Source organism: Dendropsophus ebraccatus, chromosome 4 (genome assembly GCF_027789765.1).
Source record: "Dendropsophus ebraccatus isolate aDenEbr1 chromosome 4, aDenEbr1.pat, whole genome shotgun sequence".
NCBI classification, from domain to species: domain Eukaryota; kingdom Metazoa; phylum Chordata; class Amphibia; order Anura; family Hylidae; genus Dendropsophus; species Dendropsophus ebraccatus.
In genome coordinates, this window is record NC_091457.1 from 158,987,736 (window position 1) to 159,009,668 (window position 21,933).

The window sequence follows — 21,933 nt, forward strand, 5'->3', positions numbered from 1 at the left end:
TCTATCTATATGATAAAATAATCCTGATATCTTGCAGTTCTCATTCTCACCACTGGGGGGGGGGGGGGGGAACTAAGCTGAGACTTCCTGTTGTGTCTGTGGTAAAAAGAGGAGGCTGCTGTAAAGTGATCTGTCATGTGACACCAGTAGATGGAGGAAACCATAGCAGCTCCCTGTGGAATGACCTCTTCAAAGGTCACAGAGCGCGCTCAGTAATGTTTCACATTCATCTCAAGGGGACAGAGTCTGTCTATTGTCATCTATGTCCATGAGCATTGCTGTAAAGCATGTCACTAAATGTGGTTGAGAACAGCCCAGGCCGCCTCCATAACAATGTATAAACAGTGAAATAAAAAGTAAAGTAAAAAAAGAGAAACAGATTAAAAATCAAACAAATTTTAAAATCTGACTATTCAGTAAAAGAAAATTTAAGTGACAAATTCCCTTTAAAGGGAGAGAAGCCATCACCAGAGGTTTGTGGCAGCGATTTATCACTCTCTACCCATGGAGGACCCTATTGTGCACTTTACACCGGTATCCATAGATGTTCAGTGACACCAGGACACGTCCACATATAGGGTTTATAAATGACAGCACACCATGACCTTTATGTCTGATGATCGCTAACACATGAACACAGACAGACATGTACTAAACTTCCTGCACCGCATGTCAACTTGGCCGCGATTTCACAGAACAAAAACAACAAATTTCCCCTCAAGCCTCTGGCAACAAAAAGCTTCTAAATATTTTCTGCACCACTTCAATACAGATTCACTTTCAACTGGGCACTGGAGTGAATGGACGGGCTCTGAAGTCTTCTCCCTGGGGGACAGGAAGCAGAGCTCATCTGGAATTCATGATGGCAGCCATGCCCCCCTCTACTCTCGGCAAGTATGGACTCAAACTCTCAGGTTTTGCTAAGAGTTAGATCCCCCCCCCAACACTTTAAAACTGACAGGGAATCAATATCTGATCAATGGGGGTCCGATATGCAGCACCCCCACTGATCAGCTGTCTGCAAGGGTTCTTTAATACCATGCAGAGTGCTGTACACTTTAGTGGCCGTTTCTAGTATTACACATGCCATTTATTTAACTATAAACTATGATGCAGTACCAGGCACAGCCACTGCCGCCCCTTCAATCGGCTGATCGTGGGGGTGCTCGGAGATTAAGGTTGATCTATCAATAACAAGACACCCAGTCTCTCTCTCTCTATCTACCTATCTATCTACCTATATATATGGAATGGTAAACCTTAGTTTACAGTTACCCAACTTAACTGTTTGTACCCAACTTAACTGTTTGGCTGGAGATGACGGGAGGGATTATGTTTGGCTGGAGCGGATGGGAGGGATAACTTATAGCTGGGAAGACTAGGAGGAAAAACTGTTTGGCCGGGCAGGACAGGAGGGATAACTGATTGGCCGGGGAGGACAGGAGGGATAACTGATTGGCCAGGGAGGACAGGAGGGATAACTGATTGGCCGGGCAGGACAGGAGGGATAACCGATTGGCCGGGCAGGACAGGAGGGATAACTGATTGGCCGGGCAGGACAGGAGGGATAACTGATTGGCCGGGCAGGACAGGAGGGATAACTGATTGGCCGGGCAGGACAGGAGGGATAACTGATTGGCCGGGCAGGACAGGAGGGATAACCGATTGGCCGGGGAGGACAGGAGGGATAACTGATTGGCCGGGGAAGACAGGGGGGGATAACTGATTGTCCAGCAGTTATTGAAGGTATATGGCCATCTTAAAGCATTGTGGGTCTGCAATTTGTTTCCAAAGTATTTGCAAAACCACAACTCCCAGCATACCTGATTAGCCACAGATGAAGATGAATTTTGCCCAACACACCAGATACGGTATGAGAGCGGTGCCCATATGGGTGCTGACAGGGGCATAAAGTGACCCTTTCCCCCTATATCTCAATGCTTGTGTGTTGTCCAGTAATATTACACCATAATACATGAGCCTGTTACAGATATAACAATCCTTCATGAGAAACATGGGTGCTAATAATACTGTATAATATCAGGGGATTCCCCGTGGTCTTACCGTGCATCTAAGAAGCGGGACCGCAAGATCATGACGGCTTCACATGTGCTTTGCTTGAGCTGCATCTGGATAGAACTAAACTTTCTGTGGATAATCCCGACCATGCGTTCGATCTCTTTGGGGGAGATGGGTCTGGTCCGGCTCTGCTCCCGCAGGAGATTCATCACATGTGTTGTGAATTCATTACAGGCCTAAAAGTCAACCAGACAGCGTTATATTTATCGCCTATTCTCTGTAGAGTCGCAGATTTATTTACTTTCTTTTACCTCCATACTTTTGCTGTAAAGTTGAAATACTGCACAATAAACGTCAGGGCTTGTTGTGTAATGCGGTAATCCCCGACCTATTTACCAGGGAGGAACCTAGAACATGGAGACCCGGCTGGGAAACACCAAGGACTTTCTAGTTTCTACTTTGTTCTTCTACTCTTTACCATCTCCAAGAACTTGTGTTTGGAGTCTGTAAACAGGAATATTCTATTTCCATCCAGAAACCCATTAAGGCCGAAGATCTCTCACAGGGAACAATACTCTGGACTCCAGGCCGATACATTGTTCTAGATTTCATTATTAGAAATGCCAATTAGCTCTTCTCCAGAAGGAAGAAAACTCTAGTGCCACCTAAAGGTAACTACCCTGTAGGTCAATGCCTGGCCCTCTAGGTGGCACTAGAGAAGAGCTTATTTGCATAATTGTACCTATGAAATGTTGCCGGTAAGACTCCATACACCAGTTGATCTCTACAATAAGAACCAATACTATCCGGAGACAAACTACAATCTAATATGAAAAATAGCCTGGCCTTGTGTTATTTGTCTCATTTCCCATGAAATTTCCTAGTTTTTATAAATTTTTGTAAATTATGTATATGTAAATAAAGGACTTTGTTATACTTCTAAATAATTGTGCAATTTTTTTCGGTTTTCTATTTGGTTTTGTTGCACTGTATGCAGTTTAGGCAGGACTTTCTTTTGGGTTGTCTGTACAATCTATTATGGATGGGTGTCTGGGTAGTCATGTTCCATGTCATTTTTCAAGGCTTTTTACGGGTATCTAGTAGTGTTGAGCGGATTTGCTGAACAGTTCAGATTTGGCAACAACCTTTAAACCTGAACTTTCGTCATTTGACTCCCAGCGTATGGAAAAGTTGGATACCGCCCTAGAGAGTCCTGGAAAACATGGATAAAGCCATAGGCTGTATCCATGTTTTCCTGGCAGCCCTAGGGCGACTACCAACTTTTCCATATGCTGCGAGTCAAATGACGAAAGTTTGGGTAACATTGCTAAAACGTGAATATTTCGCCAAGTCCGCTCAACACTAGTAATCTAGCACTGGGGAGACCACTTTCTTCCTTTTAGAGGAGCGCCAATTTCCATAATTAGTTTTTAAGACTCCATATTTAGCTGGATCTCCCCAATGTGAACAAAGTACAGTGAAAGTAAAATAGAAAGCCTCAGTACAGAAACAATACTATATATTATATAATATAGATGACAGTACTCTCTAGCGCACACCAATAAACTGACTCCAGGGCCCCCCCCCCCCCCCCTTCTCCCCCTACCATCACGACTCACTGACCTCTGAATACCGGCTTTCCCACAGCTCCCACTGTGTAATCCTTTAGTCGCCAGCAGAGAGCAGAGAACAATCTGGGGAGGGGAGGGGGGCCTGGGAAAGTCTTTTTGAATGCAGATAATAGCATATTTGCCTATTAAACCCAATTACAAAGTTTCTTAAATTAGCCTAAACCATTTACACCAGCAAAATGGACCGCGTGTAACAAGAAGTGGCCCACTAACTGCAGACATGATGGCTCCATCGCCCCCTCCTATGATCCCTTTTTGATCACTTTGCCTTTCCGCTTACCTGTTCATATTTCTCTAACTCTGTGTGGTAGATTTGTCGGATTTGGGATAATTTGGCTCTGTAATCTGAATGTTCCACTGAGTTATCGGACCCAGCACCACCTGAAGCGGCGGCGGCTGCTGCGGCTGCTGCAGAACCTCCTCCTTTTTCTGGACCTGCTACCCCCTCAGCCAGCAGCATGTTATCCAATCGCATCAACTGAGGGTCCGCCGGCTCCTCCTCCTGTGCTCCCCGAATGCTGAGTACTGAAAGACACACAAAGACAAATACATTAATACTTTGTTCTCGGGGCTACGTCTGGTCTATACTTCAGGACACTAGTAAAAAAGGGATGCAGCTGGCTCACTCACTTCTACCAGTGACAACGCTCAAAGGGATTTCTGAAATAAATATATGGTCTCAAAGTGCATCATGTTTACCAGAAATTACAGCACAGATGTCAAAGCTTCGGCCCTAAAACTACAACTCCCATCATGCCTGGACAGCTAAAGGCTTTGGCTGTGCAAGTATGATGGGAATAATAAAAATAAATTATGTATATATACAAACTTTATTATATATATATATATATATATATATATATATATATATATATATATAAAATATATTATATATATATATATATATATATATATATTAATAATAATAATAATAATATCATCAATAATATATAATAATATCATCAATAATATCTATCTATCAGTCTATCAGTGTAGTAGCCCAAGTTTGGTCTATTAAAGTGAATGAACTTGTTATATATGACAGTACTGTGTGGTATATATCTGACATATATCCCCCTTTCATTGAGCACAAAAAAAGAAAAAAAAAACATTCCTAGTCCTACAACACAAGTAAAAGTTCACAGTGTATTTGTTCGCTGATTATTTATTAATAAAAAAATAACATAGTAAAATAATCATAATAATCATAATAAAAATGAAAATAAAAATATACTAATTTTATTTTAGTTTTATTATTATTATATTATTTATTTTAAATTATTATTTATATTTATTATTTTTATGATTATTAGTAGTAAATACATATCTAGAAATTTGTTACCTACAAATTCTCCAATACGTAAAAAAAAATATAAGTATATAAGTATTTGTTCAGATATACTATATTGTACTCTATGAATACATCATTCTGCTGAGCAAAGCCTGAAAATACACAGTGAATAGTAAAATGGCTAATAATAGAGGGAACCTGTGGGGCGAGATACAAAAGCTATGATCCCGCTATACCACACGTGACCACTAGGGTTCCCCTCTGCTGCCAGATGACTGGATCCGCAGACAATCCTACACAGCCCAGCAGGGAACATACAGAAGAAACTCATTTATAAGGAAATCTGTCTGATTTCCAGGCAATAGATGAGAAGACACAGCAGCATCCTGAGGGCGGGCTGAGCCCAACACTAATAATCACTTCTGTTTGTTGTTCTTTTTATTCATTTTGTCCAGATGAACAGGATACGAGCGGATTATGTGAACCCCATACAGCAGGGATGGGGAACCTTCGGCCCCTCCAGCTGTTCCAAAACTACAAATTCCCATCATGCCCGGATAGCTGAAAGGTGCCCGGGCATGATGGGAATTGTAGTTTTGTAATTGCTGGAGGGCGGAAGGTTCCCCATCCCTGCTGTATTGGAGAAGGGTCACATGTAGCGTATTTGCAGCATGAAAATCCACCTCGCATCAGGCTGCATCTTGCTGGTGAGTTTCTGCAAATTTAAAATAAGTTAAAATTTTTAAATCTGCATCAGTTCTAACTGACCATCGGATGCGGCTCCAACTGGAAATCCAAATCACTGGTTAAAGCGATTTTTTTTAGCCACAATTAAAAATATATAGTTTTTTTTTCAAAAAACAGCACTGCACCTTGGGTTCATTTACTTAGGGTTATCCAGAATTATATCATGTTCCTCAGGCGACAGCCAGTTTCGCGCGTCACACGCTTCTACTGGTCTGGTGACCAGGCCAGTAGAAGCGCGTGACGCGCGAAACAAGCCGTCACCTGTGAAACACCCCTGCTACTGTCATTTTGTCTCCCACATGTTTGTTGGTGATTGTAAACAATAAACGACTATTGCATGAAGAGGTGAGTACTGCTGTCTTTATCTGCAAATAAATATATATATATATATATACACACACACACACACACACACACATATAGCTAATTTCTTGTAAAAACAGCACCACCCTTGTCCTCAGGTTGTGTGTGGTTTTACAATTTAGCTCCATTTACTTCAAAAGGGAACTGAGCTGCAAATAACCAACACCCAACCCGAGAAGTGGTGTTTCTGGAAGAGACCATCTCTGGATTTCTAATTCTGAAGAACCCGTGTAATAAGGAGGATTCCATATGGATGAGCTTCATTGGACGGGACTAATCTGCATGTGGATGGGCGGCGTATAAGAACTGCAGAATCTGGATGGTCTGCCAAATCTGACCGAGTGTATCTGTTCCCTTCTGCTTTGCTGCACTATATAAATGACGTCCTGTGTAGCGCCCTTGCGTACAGCTGGTCCGTCTCTTCCAACTTGCTTTTCACTGCAGCTCTGCTTCTTCAGACTGGCTGCTATGCAGAAGCAGGAGCCCGCCCATGGCTAACAGGAAGCTAGTGCTAGCTATAGACTACAACTAACTATAAGTGCAGATACAGTATGCGAACGTAAGGACCGGCACTATGGTATCTAGGACTTAGTATACAGGTATGATGGTGTTCACTTAAAGGGGTTTTTAACAATTTTCTTTTCTTTCAAATCAACTGTTCCCAGCAAGAGCCAGAGATTTGTAATGTACTTCTATTTAAAAAAAAAAAATCTCCAGTCTTCCAGTACTTATCAGCTGCTGTATGTCCTGCAGAAGTGGTGTATTCTCTACAGTCTGACAGTGCTCTCTGCTGCCACCTCTATCCATGTCAGGAACTGTCCAGAGAAGGAGAGGATTACTATGGGTTCCTGACATGGACAGAAGTGGCAGCAGAGAGTGCTGTGTCAGACTGGAGAGAATACACCACTTTCTGCAGGACATACTGCAGCTGATAAGTACTGGAAGACTGGAGATTTTTTTAATAGAAGTAAATTACAAATCTCTAGCAATTGCTGGGACCGGTTGATTTTAAAGAAAACGTTTTTGGTGAACTATCCCTTTAACCCTTTACAGCATATTCTGCAACTACGTACTATATATGGATTGTGAAACCCATTCGTGCTACTGGTCAGAAGAGGCGTCTCTGATCACATGACCAGAGGTAATATGATGCAGGGCTGGCACTCCTGGGCATACGTGTCTCCATCTACAGCAAGGATGGGAAACCTCAGCCCTCCAGCTGTTTCAAAACTACAATTCCCATCATGCCTGGACAGCCAAAGCAAAGCTTTGGCTGTCCAGGCATGATGGGAATTGTAGTTTTGCAACAGCTGGAGGGCCAAAGGTCTATAGGACAGACAGCAGACGCCAGATACACGTTACATCTGGTTGTTTATTCCATTTCGAGACGGGATCCTTTAATGGACAGATAGTCTCCCATACCACCGCCATACACCCATCGCGGCTCTGTTCCCATCATTACCCATTCCTTCATTCGTGTATCCAAAGACAATAACATACCAGAGCAAAACGGCCGTCGCCGCCTGTAGGAAACTCTTCGTGTTGGTGTCAAAAACAGAACGAGAAAAGGAAAAAAAAAAAAAAAATCATCATAATTGTAAAATAAAAAAGCCCGGCAATTTAGGCAAATTGCTATATCTGTATTTTTTTTGCGTGTTAGGAATAAAATTTCCTTGAGGTGACGCGGTTAAATCTTTTCTTTCTTTTGAAGCCAAATTGCATGGGTCGCTCTCTGTGCCAATCCACTTGAGAAACACTAACAAAGGCCATTTCTGTGTTAGGGACGGATCGGTGGCAGCTTTTCATGAATACATGAGAATAATTTGGTCTGCTGCATGCTGAGAGCTGGGGCACAGCTCTACATACTGTATTACTGGCGTCTGCTGGGAAAATATCCAGCCAGAGGAGAAGGAAGAGGGAGGGAGGTGGGGGGGATTAGCAGGGAGATAAAAGAGGAGGGGGAAGATGGAGAAACAGAGAGGAAGATGGAGCCAGAAGAGACAAAAAGACGACAAACGTTACGGCGTGAGCTCCGCCAAGTACCACCGACTACACCGATCCCATCTGCCCCTATGTAATACAAAGTATAGGTTATAGCCTAATACTCCATTGCCAACCCGATAATATACAATGACCCCCATACTATACAATGGTCAGGGGGTAAAGAGGATGATCTGTGGATAGGTTTTTATATACAGAACCGCCACGTTTTTTAGACCAAGCAATTCTTATATCCAGAAAGGTCAGATATCAGACAAAGCGACAAATCTTTCATCAGATCTCGACCAAGAGGTGAAGTCTGGCCTCCATGTTTTGTTTTTTTTATGGCTGGGCATGGGGGAAAGTAACTTTACCTTTCCCCGCGCCTCTCCAGCCATGCCAGGCTCTGGGATCTCCGGCCCTGCACACATCACGACTCGGCTGCTCAGCCAGTCAGTGACTAGGGTGGGACGCTGCTCCTGTCACTGATTTGCGGAGCGGCCAGTCCATCAGCCTCCGAGTCGCCACGTCATCACATCTCAGGGGAAAACAAATTCTGGTGGGGGTCCCGAGGCAGGTCCCCCTGCAGTTTTCTTCTCTTTTAAAAAGTCCTTAAGGGTACGTTCACACTTACCGGATCCGCAGCAGATTTCATTTAAATAACTGAACACAGCATCAAATCTGCTGCGGATCCTGTAGGTGTGAACGCACCCTAAGGCTATGTTCACACTACGCATATGTCTCGACGCATATTTTTCGCGGCTGGACATATACGTGTAAAACTCCGGCCGGGGGTTAACGCAAGTTGCGGCTGGCTACGTACAGTCCGCGAACTTACGCCCGTATCGAACGTACGCTTCCCGGACGGCGTACGTAGCGATCTGGCAGCGGTATTTTACTTGGATATCTTCGCCTAGCCCCGGACACCCCACAGAACCTTTTGGATCGGCAAATCAAAGTGTAAAAAAGAAGAAACCACCACTCCGTACGGGACCGCACGTTACGCTACGGGTGTAAGTTACAGCATTTCCGTCCCGAAACAATGGTCTGGTTAATTTTTTATGGCGCCGCATACGATCCGGGCGTAAGTTCTTACGTAGTGTGAACTGTGCAGCCGTAGATTGTATACTTTCCATTGTACGTTAGCTACGTAAATCTCCGACCGCTTATTCACAGAGCGCACTACGGCCGGAAACTTACGTAGTGTGAACATAGCCTAAAAGGGAACTGTCCGCTGTCCCAATTATGTCCATTTTATTACATACAATTCTCATAAAAAAAAATAAATAATAATTATGAAAAATCTATAGCTATAATTCTACATTGTGGCGGTCCTCTGTAATTCCTGCTGGAAACTTATATACGGGCGTCACCATTTTACTTATCAAAAGAGGCGTGTCCTTATACAACCAGCACTGATTGGACAGTGTCAGCATCTATAAGGACAACACCCCAAATATCGGTTGATTCATAAATTTCTACGGGGATGGAAGAAAGCAGAAGAAAAGATGCTCCCGAAGTCTATTTGGAATTGAAGAATTTGCTTAAACAGGTATCAGAATGGCGGACAGATCCCCTTTAAGCTAATCCCATTCAATCATTAAGTCAGATATTAAGGGACGTTGAAAGTGCAAAAAGTCAATACGGAGGCTCCTCATACGAGGAAAGAACATAGATGTCCATACACATTAAAATAAAGAAATTTAACCAAAATAATACTTTTTCAACTTATCAGTGATGTGATATCGGACGGCTCCAGCAATCGGCCGCTTTTACATTTACTGCTGCTCATCCTTGCACTTTCTGCCCCTGGAATTGTAGGGATTTCTCAATTAAACAGGACATTGCCGTTCCTTACACGGCCACTGCGGACGTTATGACGGCAAAGAGGAGGCTGTGGCACTCACCGCAGCACAGGGGCCTCTCAGATAGGTCAGTCTTAGGCTAGGTTCACACTGCGTTTTCAGCATCCGTTTAACGCATCTGTTTTTTGCAAAAAACGCATGAAAAACGGATTGCAAAAAACGGATTCATTTGTGTGCATCCGTTTTTCCACTGACTTCCATTATAAAAAAAACGGATCCGTTTTTTTTGGTGGACCAAAAAACGTTGCTGACCCTATTTTTCTGGACGTTAAAAAAAAACGGATCCGTTAAACGGATGCTGAAAACGCAGTGTGAACCTAGCCTAATACTGCAGGCCTATCCTTACCAGTTATAAAAAGGTCCAAAAAACAATCCTTTTAGCCTAAGGGTACAAACACACACACCGTATACGCAGCAAATACGCAGCAGATCTGCAGCAGATTTGATGCTGTGTTCAGTTATTTAGATCTAATCTGCTGCGTCTCTGCTGCGTAGCGCAGCAGTAAATACGCTGCGTACGCGGTGTGTGTTTGTACCCTAATGGTGCGTTTACACAGACAGATTTATCTGACAGATCTTTAAAGCCAAAACCAGGAACAGACTATAAACAGGGATCAGGTCATAAAGGAAAGACTGAGACCTATCCTCTTTTCAAATTCATTCCTGGCTTTGGCTTCCAAAATCTGTCAGATAAATCTTTGTGTGTAAACGCACCCTAAGACAACAGACTATAAATGTCTGAAAAGAAATCAGCTGTTTAGTCGATCCCTGATCAGGGAGTCTACTGAGCCTGTTATACAGCTCGGTAATCGTGCCGCCAGGCCTGCACAATTGAGCAATGATTTTAAGCAACTGTTTGCTCGATCGTCGCTGCCCTATTATTTGGAGCAATGATATGTAGATGTTTACTGTCACACGCTAAAATATTTAGAGTTTCTAAACCTCATTTATATATTTGTTTATTGACATATTTATTCAGGCTGGGTTCACACTGCGCTTTTTTTATCTATATTGTTGCAAAAAAGGGATGTATTTGTGAGCATCAGTTCTGATCAGTTTTCCATTGATTTCCATTATTTAAAAAAAAAAAAAAAAAAAAAAAAGATCAAAACGCATGTTTTTTTTAACGTGGTCTACCCCGTTTTTGTCAATGTTTTGATCAGTTTTCTTTATTTTGCTTTACAATGGAAGTCAATAGAAAGACAGATCAGAACGAATGCACACAAATACGTCTGTTTTTTTCTTTTTTTTCTTCAAAAAACGGATGAAAAAAACACTGCAAAAAAAAAGAAAAAAAAAACTGTTCTAGCCTTATAAATAAATTAGATATGGAAATAATACTTTTCTTCTTCTCTGCCCTCCTATACCGCAGTGCCATAGCAGAGGGCCTGGCGTTTTGGTGCGGGCTCTTTAATGCCAATCATCTTGTTAGCAGCGGTGGCTTCCTGGCATTTGAGTGGAGACACTGGGGGAGGCCTTCTTGTTACCAGTCACTGCACAATACAAGCGGAGGTGACAGTAAAAGTGCCACCGTGTCCCAGCTGCCGGAGCCCTTTGGATTGCTATGGGTAATATGCGGCATCATGTGTTGGTACGTATGTGCGTGCGGCAGCTTCACAAGGCTATGCACTTTTGACTGGCGTTGAGTTTATGTGAAAGTAATTAACAGTAATTAATCCTTAATTACAGTAATTAGTAGAGTCGCAGTAAATTAAGCCACATCTGGAGCAGATGAGGGCCTCCGAATGGCATGGATGCTACAGGCTAGGTGAGGAGGGGATGCCGGCCTAGGAGGAGAAGAAGAAGAATCGGGAGAATGGAGAAGACTCGTAGCCTGGAGCAGAGGAGGTGGTGGTGGCAAAAAGCGAGGCACACGGAGGACCCAATACAGATCGCTGGATGGGTACCCCAAATTATTTATAATTCATTTGAGATTCTAAAAACCACCAAGCACCATACATTGCATTATGAGCAGACTGTGCGGACAGGGTGGTCTCTTTCTGCCGGCAATCTTCTATGTATCTAAATGAGCCTAAGGGAACGTTCACACATAGTGGAACGCCGCAAGGACTAATCTGTATTATCAACTCAAGTCATCAGAAAATCGGTCAGGCCGAGCCTGTGACAAAGACGTTAAAATACACCAGAACAGTCTAACCTGGCGCTCTTAGACCTGGTGCCATTGCTTTATATGGGCCTACAACTTTACAGGTGCTATTACAAGGCCCGATAATAACTGTAAACGATCGCCAATCTGCCAGATCTGTGCTCATTTACTGGGCCTATTACACGGCCCGATAATAGTTTAACGTTACCGATGTACTTGCAGCCCTTGCTTAAACTGCATCCATTACCTATCCATGGTCCAGGGCTCCTCTTGCGCTCCGCTTCTTCCCAGGTCCCGCGTGCTGCAGCTTCAGAGCCGCCTGTCTCAGCTGACAGGCCGCTCAGCCAATCACTGGCCACTGCGGTCATGGCCTGTAAAGCTGCAGCGTGCGGGACCCGGGAAGAAGCGGACCGCAAGAGGAGCCCTGGACCATGGATAGGTAATGTATGCACTTTGCAAATAGTTAGCCGCCGGCCACGCACCGCTATTACACGTAGCGATGCACGGTTAGTGCCCAACAATTACAGGTCCAAACCTATGTCAACGATTAGCCGATGATCGTTTTCATCGCCTGATTACACGGAACGATAATCGGCCGCATACCCTACCACTAGATATCTATACACACTCACATGCACTATAGGACACAAAGGAGAAATCGTTCATTACAGACTACTCGGAGGGTAGGGACACCAGCTGTGGGATGTTCCTAAGCCTGAATTCACATGTAGCGGTTGCTAAAATCTGCACTGTTTTACAAGAGATTGCTGTGGTGCCACAACTGGCGTAAAACGGCAACAACGAGAACAGTACATAAGGATTTCAAAAACAGTGCGGCACCTGTCCAATGGTCCTGTCTGATATTGCAGTTCAGTCTGATTCAACCTAATGGAGCTGAGGTGCAATAAACAATATAGGCAAATGTGGCGCTGATTATAGATGAAAACCGCAATGTAACGCTGATCAACCACTTCAAGTTTGCATAAGAGAGAGATTCGGAGTATGTGGGTATATATATATATGTCCCCTGACGCCTACCCCTTCAGACACACTATTGTGAGGTGTAAAATGCCCATTTCACACCTCCATATACATACACATTATTGTATTAAACTGAATTCCATGGAAATACTCCTTGACACTTTACATGTAGTCTTCCATCTACAATGATAATTATTACAGGTGTAAAAAAAAAAAAAAAAGTGCATGGATATAACCCAGTTGATTGACAAGCAAAATATTCAGTTTTTTTGTTTTTTTTATTGAACCTCTTTGCATGTAAACATATGAGATGCGATATGTATAAAATACAGGTAAAACACGCTGAAAGTTGTCAAAAATGCGCTGGCTAGTCCTGTGTTTCGAGACTCTTTGATAAGGCTCCACGGGCTCTTCTTTTGCATAAAAATAAAATAAAGAAATTGCTTTCAAATTTAGGGGATCAGTTTGGTGTATTCATGAGCATCAAAAACACTGTATAAACATGGGCTGGGTTCACACTGCGTTTTTGCAGCCTGTCTAATGTATACATTTTAATTGGGGGGAGGGGGGGAGGGGGACGTTGCAAAAAAAGATGCAACTGTATGCATCTATTTGAACCCATTTTCCATTGACTTCCACTATAAATTAAAAAAAAAAAAATGTAATGCTTTTATTTTGGTGTACGTGGTTGACCACGTTTTGTTGTACGCTAAAAATAACCATGGATACACTAAACTGACGTAAAAACGCAGTGTGAACCCAGCCTTAAGCTGGGTCTGCTTGTAGAATGTTCGTCAGCATTTGTTTCCCATTTCGGTCAGTATTTTTAGCCAAAACCAGGAGTGCAACCAACACGGGAGACTACAGGACTTTCTTCACGCAGTGGACCGGCGGCAGATTGGTTGGAGAATATGCTCAGTGATTCTGCACCAAAACAAATTGCTGCATTTAAGAAGTCTGAGTGTGAACATTCCCTGATATCTGCACCTTTTCCTCTTCCACTCCCAGCTTTGGCCACACACACACACACACCGACCAATATGCTACATCCTTACTGTATCTCCGTTGAAAGAAAAGCAGCAGAGCCGCAACGTCTGACCATCGCCATTGTGGTGCGGCTTGTTAGTAAAGGACGTTCATGGCCCTGAGCACATTTCTACACAGAGGACAAAGTAAAGGACGCCGGCCGCAGAGGTGATCCGAGCCGCCGATCCTGTAAACTGAAGGAATGTTTCATCTCTGAAATACCGTCCAGAACAAAAGGAGCCGGACTAGTGTTCTTACCAGCAGCCCCCCGGCCCCCCCCCGGCCCTGCACAGACTGCGTGTCCGCCTGGCACATCTCTCCAAACCCTCGGGATACATTTCTAAAGCTGAAAAGGTTTTCCCTCATCTGGACTCTTCGAATTAATTACACACTTTAATGACATGAATTATTAATCTGATTCTGACTCTGCAGCTTCTGATTATCCTGCGCTGCCGACTATACAATTCCAGCTTCATTAAAACATCACCAGCTGCCTCCCAGACCGGCATTAAATAGTGAGAGCAATAATCAGATTATCTCCCTGGCAGAGAAGACCCAGCACAGGCCTCAATAACACAATATGCTCCTATTACGCTTATTCCTTTACACAGCAATCTCAAGTTAGGAGCCCGGCTAACTTAAACAAGTTGCCGTCTCGCGGTAGAGTCCTCCCGATCCTGGACGGGCATCCTCCGTAAACAGACTCTCACCCAGACAATCCTATATCTTAATTGTCCCTGTGAATTGACCCGGGTCAGCGGAGCGCCATCTCCAGTATGTGCCCACAACCCATAAATATGCATTGGCCACATCCTCCCCCACAAACACCACCACCATCGTATCCCGGGAATGACAGATGTCATGTGAGACCCTAGAATGGCTGTGACCTTGTGCGATGACCCGTTTTATTCGGCAAGACTATGTCACAGCACATTAAAGTCACTCCCGGTCAAAGGCAGAGAAGCTAGCAATCTATTAGAGTGCCGGAGTCGAAAGTGTGGCGGCGGCCTTCATTGTGTGTATCCTTTTGAGGACACGGTGTGCGTGTGGAGACTCCTGGGATGTGAGGTGTGGAATGAATCCGGCCCCTTTAATCCCAGCCTCGGGGTAGTAGCACAATTAAAGTAGGAGACGTCCCGTGAGGAGGCGTTACTGACACAGCGACGTCTGATTATAACAAGCTGTGAAAAGGTCAGAGCCTGAAGAGGATGCGGCTCGTACTGGGTATGCAGCCACGGATACTCATTACACAAATCACATACAGACATCTCAAAAGATGACGAGGAGAAAACGAGTGGTGGGTTACCATCGAAGATCTTCAGGACACCAATGTTACTTATTGGAAACCAACCACCAGTCATGGACGTAGACCCTGTGGCCTTACACGATGGGATTTCATTTCAAAGAATTTTCGTATTCAAAAACTTAAGAAACAGAAAGAAAAAAACAAATCAGACTGAAAAGAAAGAAAAACATGCAACAATTCCTTGATGGAAATTTTTCCACTACAGTAGAAGGCTTGGCTCTTGGCACGGCTTCCGCATTATCACGAGCCAGTGATTTAGAAGAGCGCAGAAGAAAGTGATGCCAATATTATTGTTCTGGTTGGAGAGGCCATAATGGGGTGGGAGGCTATGGCTATGATAATGGTGGTGGTGACGACAGGAGAACCTGGCATGGACACGCCAAGGACAAGTAATAAAATAACGAGTAGGGGTTTACCTAGGGGAGATTTGTTGGGGAGTTGTTAAAGTGGTGTTATAAAGTGATGGTACGTCGCGAAGATATACCCTCCCATTGGTGGGGGGGCCCATAAACCAGATTCCCTCTGATCATAAAGCAGCACTCCACTTAAAAGGACAACTCGGGCCAAAACATTTTCTTGGACAAACAGGGGGCAGGGGTAGGGGGGTTGGTGATGAGGATCGACCCTGGTATTACTCCCCCATCATCTGCTCATACTATGAGCGCATCGGGGCACGAGTCAGGAGCGATAATAGTATGAGCACATGATGGAAAGAGTGGTACAATGTGTATCTGTCCCACGGCACCGAGCAGGGAGGGAGGGGAGATGTAGTTAGATGCACGGGCACCTCTCTCCCTCCCTGCTCGGTGCCATCCATTTGGGAAGCAAGTGTCCTTGCTCCCCAAAGTACTCCATAAATAAAGCATACATTACACTACATTACATTACATTACTTCTACATATAGTGCGCCCCATGCTGGACACTTTACATGAATTACACCTGATTCGTGACGTCATGTTTTTTTTTTTTTTTTAGAGAATCTGAAGCCTGCCTGATCTACTAAATGAAGGGAAATAGCATTATGTGTGCATTTCCCATAGTTAATGTACATTAGGAATTTGTCTAACTTTCCTTAAGTAATAACATTAAAAATAAATTTTGTCCGGAGTTGTCCTTTAAAACGAACCTGTGCTGCAGTTCCCTGGTACAGGAATCAGGACTGCAGATGCTTCATTCTTTCAACCTCTATGGTCCTTGAGATCTTGCAAATTAAGTGTTACGTCCCCTTAAAGTCTTCCTTGCATGGCGGCCCCCCTCTTCCATTCAGCTGTTCTTGGAACTGCAACCAACACTATTTACTTAAATGAAGCTGTGCTGCAGTTACCTGCACCAAAGGTGGTCTTATGGAGGGAAAGACTGAAGGGGCCGCAGCTCTGAATCGGGACTGTAGATTCTTCATTCTCTAAACTTCTGGAACCCCCAAGATCCTAAGAATGTTGGGTTAGGTTCCCTTCAAAAGCTTTCCCTGCCCAGTGGTTGCTCCCAGCAATCCAACTGCTCCCAGCAATCCAACTGCTTCATAGTCCCCAGTGAAGCTGTGCTGAAGATCCCTGCACAAAGGGGTGGCCTTACACAAAAAGGGCTGTAAAGGGGCCATATTGCTGAATCAGCACTGTAGATCCTTCATTTTCCAAATCTCCGATCATCCAAAAATCCCAGGAATGATGTATTAAGTCCTCTTCAAAGTTTTCCCTGCACAGCTGTGCTCCCACCCATCCAGCTGTTCTTGCCCCTATTCACCCGAGTGAAGCTGTGCAGAGAAGGCGCTAGCATTGCACCTCCTACATACTGGTGAAGGTCCCAGAGTTCAGATCCCCACTCATCATAAACTCATGTTATATGGTTGTGCTATGCTATCACCTTATGAGCAGGGAATGCCCCCTTAAATCTTATTTTTCCTGCGACTGTCGCCTGTGTATTCTTCTCCGAGAAATAAAGAGGTTTTACAGCCCAATAAAGAGCACATACACATATTTAATAACGCCGTAAACCTTTATATGTGTAAATGGTCCAGGAGTTTACTATCCCTGCCTATCACCACCTTACACAAGTCTATATTCTTATCCTGGATCAACAAATCAAGAACTCTGGTTACGGCTGATGATGGACATTTGTCTTTTCACTTTGCGCAAACATGGCGTGGCGTTTTATAGTATACAGCATTAGTTTACCAACAGCCTATAAGAGGGTGTAATACTGTACCAAGAGAAGGCAATAAAAGTATGTCTGGGAATGACTAGATAAAGCGGGAAAAACAAGGATAAGGCTACTATTACATGGCCCAATAATAACTGTAAACGAGCACCGATCTGCTAGATCGGCGCTGGTTTACTGGGCCTATTACACGGCCACATAATCGTTTAACAAGGGCTGCATGGACATAGTTACCGATGTCCTTGCAGCTCTTGCTTTAAACGGCATACATTACCTATCCATGGTCCAGGGCTCCTCTTGCGATCGGCTTTGCCCTGGGTCCCGCGGCTGTCCCAGCCAGTGATTGGCTGAGCGGCCCGTCAGCTAAGACAGGCCGCTCTGAAGCTGCAGCGCCCGGGACCCAGGGAGAAGCATAGCGCAGGAGGAGCCCTGGACCATGCATAGGTAATGTATGCACTTTGCAAATAGTCAGCCACTGGCCGAGCACCGTTATTACACGTGCCCGACAATTATAGGTCCAAACCTATATCAATGATCAGCCGATGATCGTTGTCATCGGTTGATCATTGTGTTTATTACATAGCCAATCCAAGGGTCCTTTTACACGGAACGATAATCGTCCAAATTGGCCCCCGGCCAACTATCGTTCCGTGTAAAAGTACCCTTGGATTGAGTGCAACCATTGCTCTTTGACAACTCTTATAAAAATGGTTAATGGTGACACGGTTCTATATGTAGCTGTAATACTGACGGACCATTAACAATTAATCAACTGAAATAAATCATTATGTCTAGCTTCAGTCCAGGCCCAAGATGACTAGCGTTGAACGGACCCGTCGAACTTTTCAAGTTTGGCAACATTCCCCGAACCAGAGTGCTTGGCATTTGATTTCCCACAGCTGCGAAGGTTTGATGCAGTCCTAGGGGGTCCTAAATAAACATGGATACAGCCATAGGCCGCAGAGAATCAAATGCTGAGCGTTCAAAGTTCAGGGAACGTTGCTGAACCTGAGAAGTCTGACAGGACCACTCAACACTAACGTTAACGCCGCAGTGTGGTTGGGAAACCATAGTGGCATGGGCCTGGTGCGGTATTTGGTCCATTACATATGGACATAATTAGACAATAGAGTAGATAGCGCTAGGAGGTCCTGGGATAACTCCCAACATGATTACTATAAAGAGTGTTGAGCATGGAAGATGTGGATAATATAAAAACATGGATACATGGATCCATAGACTGTATCTACGTAATCCAGGACTCCAAGTTCTGTGGCTGCAGGGAGTCAAATGCAGAGCGTTCGGAGCGTTGCTGAACTCAAACCGTTTGGCATCTCGGCTCAACAACAGTTAATACAATAAAAAAATTTAAGCATTGTGAAAACTTTTCAGTCACAATTTCAACTTTTTGAACCAGTCACATGGGACTACCATCAAAAAGAGCATCAATTTGCTAAATGATATGTATTGATAAGGTGAGTAGAGCCTTCATGTTATTATATAAACCTACTATAGTAGTTACAAATGATAGCACGGAGAATTAAGCCTCTAGTACCCTTATGATTTATACAACCTCCAGATTACAAAAAAGGATGCTCGTCGCCTTTATGACTCTATTACAAATCCACAGATCCAAGATAGGACACAAAACAATGTTTGATGGTGGAAAATTCTGGCTTCAAAAATAGTGGAAAATAGGGACGCAACAAGAGAGCTGTGAATTATATTGAAGGATTTTAAAACTCCATTAGGGTGCGTTCACACGTACAGGATCTGCAGCAGATTTGATATCAATGTAACTAAATAACTGAACACAGCATCAAATCTGCACGTGTGAACGCACCCTTAGGAAGAAATGTTAGTGGAGTGCGGTGGAGGATATTGGTTGTTCCCAGTGAGCTGGGTAAATAATGTGGTGCAAGTATAAAGAAATGGCATAAAAGTTATAAAAAAAGGAAAATAGGATAACATATAGAAAAGCAAAAGGGAAACCAGATCTTCTCAACCGATAAAGATTCATGACTGATCATCAAACAATCACCTTCCTCCGATCCACATCAGTGGAACTCAACATGGAGCCTCAAGAAAACAATCACATGGAGGATATGGAGCTGCATGTCAGAGCTTACGGGTCCCACCAGGGACAAGTTAGTAAGTTCTCCCCATATTTGTGCAGGTTTCTTCCCACATTATAAATCATACGTATTAATTTTGAATTTAGACTCTGAATCCCAATGGGGACAGTGCGGGATGACCAGCTCTGGAAAAACATGGCCGCTTTCTTCCAAAAACATCCCCACTCGACCTCAGTTCAGATGGGGTATTTCTGCTTGGTTCCACTGAAGTGAATAGAGCTGAACTGTAATACCACACACAACCTGAGGAGAGGGGTGGCGCTGTTTGTGCAAGAAAGTAGCTGCGCTTCTTTTTTAATCTTGGATAACCAGATCAACTCAAACCACATGGCTGGTGAACAGGAATTTTTTTTTTTTTAGATTCAATCCTACAAAACCAAAAGTCGGAAGCAGCTTGGTTAAGACTTGGACTGAGATCAGACAGTGTTGATCGTACTTACCAAACTGGTCAGGTTCGGCAACGTTCTCTGAAACGAAAAGCTCAGGTTTAGAGAAACAGATAGGCTGTATCCATGTTTTCCTGGCAGCGCTAGGGCGGCATCCAGCTTCTCGTTCGCTGGAAGTCATACGCTGAACGATGGGGTTCAGAGAACGTTGCCAAACCTGAACTGTTGGTAAACTCCGCTCAACTCTACCAAGGAATAATTTTCTTTATTCCATAATTTTTTCCATTACTTGATATAGAATATCATCCTCCATTAATAAAATGTTATTAAACACCGACTCCTCCGGGATTTCGGCAGGGGTTTTCTAAGTGGTAATAAGCGGGCGGGTTTAGGTCCGGGCAGATTACAGCCGAGACTACATAACAGCATTACGTCTGATAATGACACATTAGCGGCAGTTGTCTTTAAGTGTCTCCAGAGTGGGATTTACATACATGCTAACTACACGCAAAATGTAATTACTTACTAATTTTAATTGCTCATTTCAAGTGAAAATAATTAGTTGGCAACTAAAGGCAATAATTAGCGGAGCAATATAAATCTCTGTAAGAATACACAGGCTTGGAGAAATATATGGTAGCCATGAACATGCCAAGACATGGAGGCTTCCTCGTAAAACATACCCGACTTGTGGAGCGGCGAAACACGAGACAGACGATGGTGATCGCCAAAGCAGACCGTGCCAAAGTCAGCAAGGTAACGCCAACAACATGTACGCATCTCACATGTATATGACTACCTACAGTTCTGGTTCAAGGACGAGGACTATAGCCTAGTGGTGTCAATCCTGCTGCCCTCCAGCACCGGGCTTGACACCAATGGACTATAGTCTATCGACCAACCACTGTTTACCCTAACAGGTTGGAGCGTTATGTGCTATGGATCGGGCGGCTTTCTTTTTGTCCGATCCTATGCACCAAAGATGAGCGCAACTCGAGCATGGTCTGATGGTTCGCCATTTGAAATCGATGTCTGACTAAGTTAGATGCGACCCTAGGAAGCCCGGAAAAACATTGACTCCACAGTTTCCAGAACGCCCTAGGGCTGCATCACTTTATCAGCCACTGGCTTCAAATGCAGCAGGATCGGACTTAAAGTGTCACTGTTGTTTAAATGTTTTTTTGTACAAAATAAATAGTACAGGCGATTTTAAGAAACTTTGTAATTGGGATTTTTTTTTCATGAAAAAGCAGTTTGAAGCCCCCCCCCCCCCCCCCTCTTCATGGATTTCTAAGGAGAGGGGAGGGGTGGAGGGAGATGAGGCACCAAAACAGGACAACAAAAAGTTAATTTACAGCTACATCACCGGGCTCTCTCCTCTGAAGTCAGCACTTACCTCTGAATACCAGCTTTCACACAGGTCCCGCTGTGTAATCCTTTATTGTCTGCACTCTGCTGGCGACTTATCTCCCTCCTCCCTCCACCCCTCTACATAGGTTACACAGGGCCCGACTGATGTAAAAGAGTGGAGATTTCCTGATAATGAACAGTGACAGAGAGAGAGGAGGGGGGGGGGACCTGGGGAAAGGCTTTCTGAATGCAGATAATGGCAGATTTGCCTAATAAACCCAATTACAAAAAGTTTCTTAAAATCGCCTGGACTATTGATTTCTGCAAAAAAACCCACACAAAACGACAGTGACACTAAGCATGCTCGAGTCGCGCTCATTTCTGCTATAAATATTAGATAAAATTATACATAAATCCAGCCATACATTTTAGATAGCTGCCATCTAATGTGTACGGGGCCTCCAAACAATTTCCCGACAGTAAATGTCTAGGACGGATTTCAACATGACCAATCTTTATTCTTGGGGGTGTCTGGCAGCAGCTATTTCTTCTTGATGAGGAAAGAGCCGCTGCCAGACACCTCTGATGGCA

General features: G+C 43.9%; 1 protein-coding gene across 10 annotated transcripts in view; it reads right to left on the minus strand.

The window, feature by feature from the left end:
- The window catches only part of PBX1 (PBX homeobox 1), a 125,350-nt gene that overhangs the window by 25,337 nt on the left and 78,080 nt on the right, over nucleotides 1-21,933 (minus strand). For all 10 annotated transcript variants that reach the window (XM_069967581.1, XM_069967577.1, XM_069967575.1 and 7 more), the window contains 2 exons: nucleotides 3,931-4,175; nucleotides 2,065-2,255 (listed from right to left, as the gene is read on the minus strand). In XM_069967581.1, coding sequence (XP_069823682.1) covers nucleotides 2,065-2,255; nucleotides 3,931-4,175 — 436 coding nt within the window. The remainder of the gene's footprint in view (nucleotides 1-2,064; nucleotides 2,256-3,930; nucleotides 4,176-21,933) is intronic.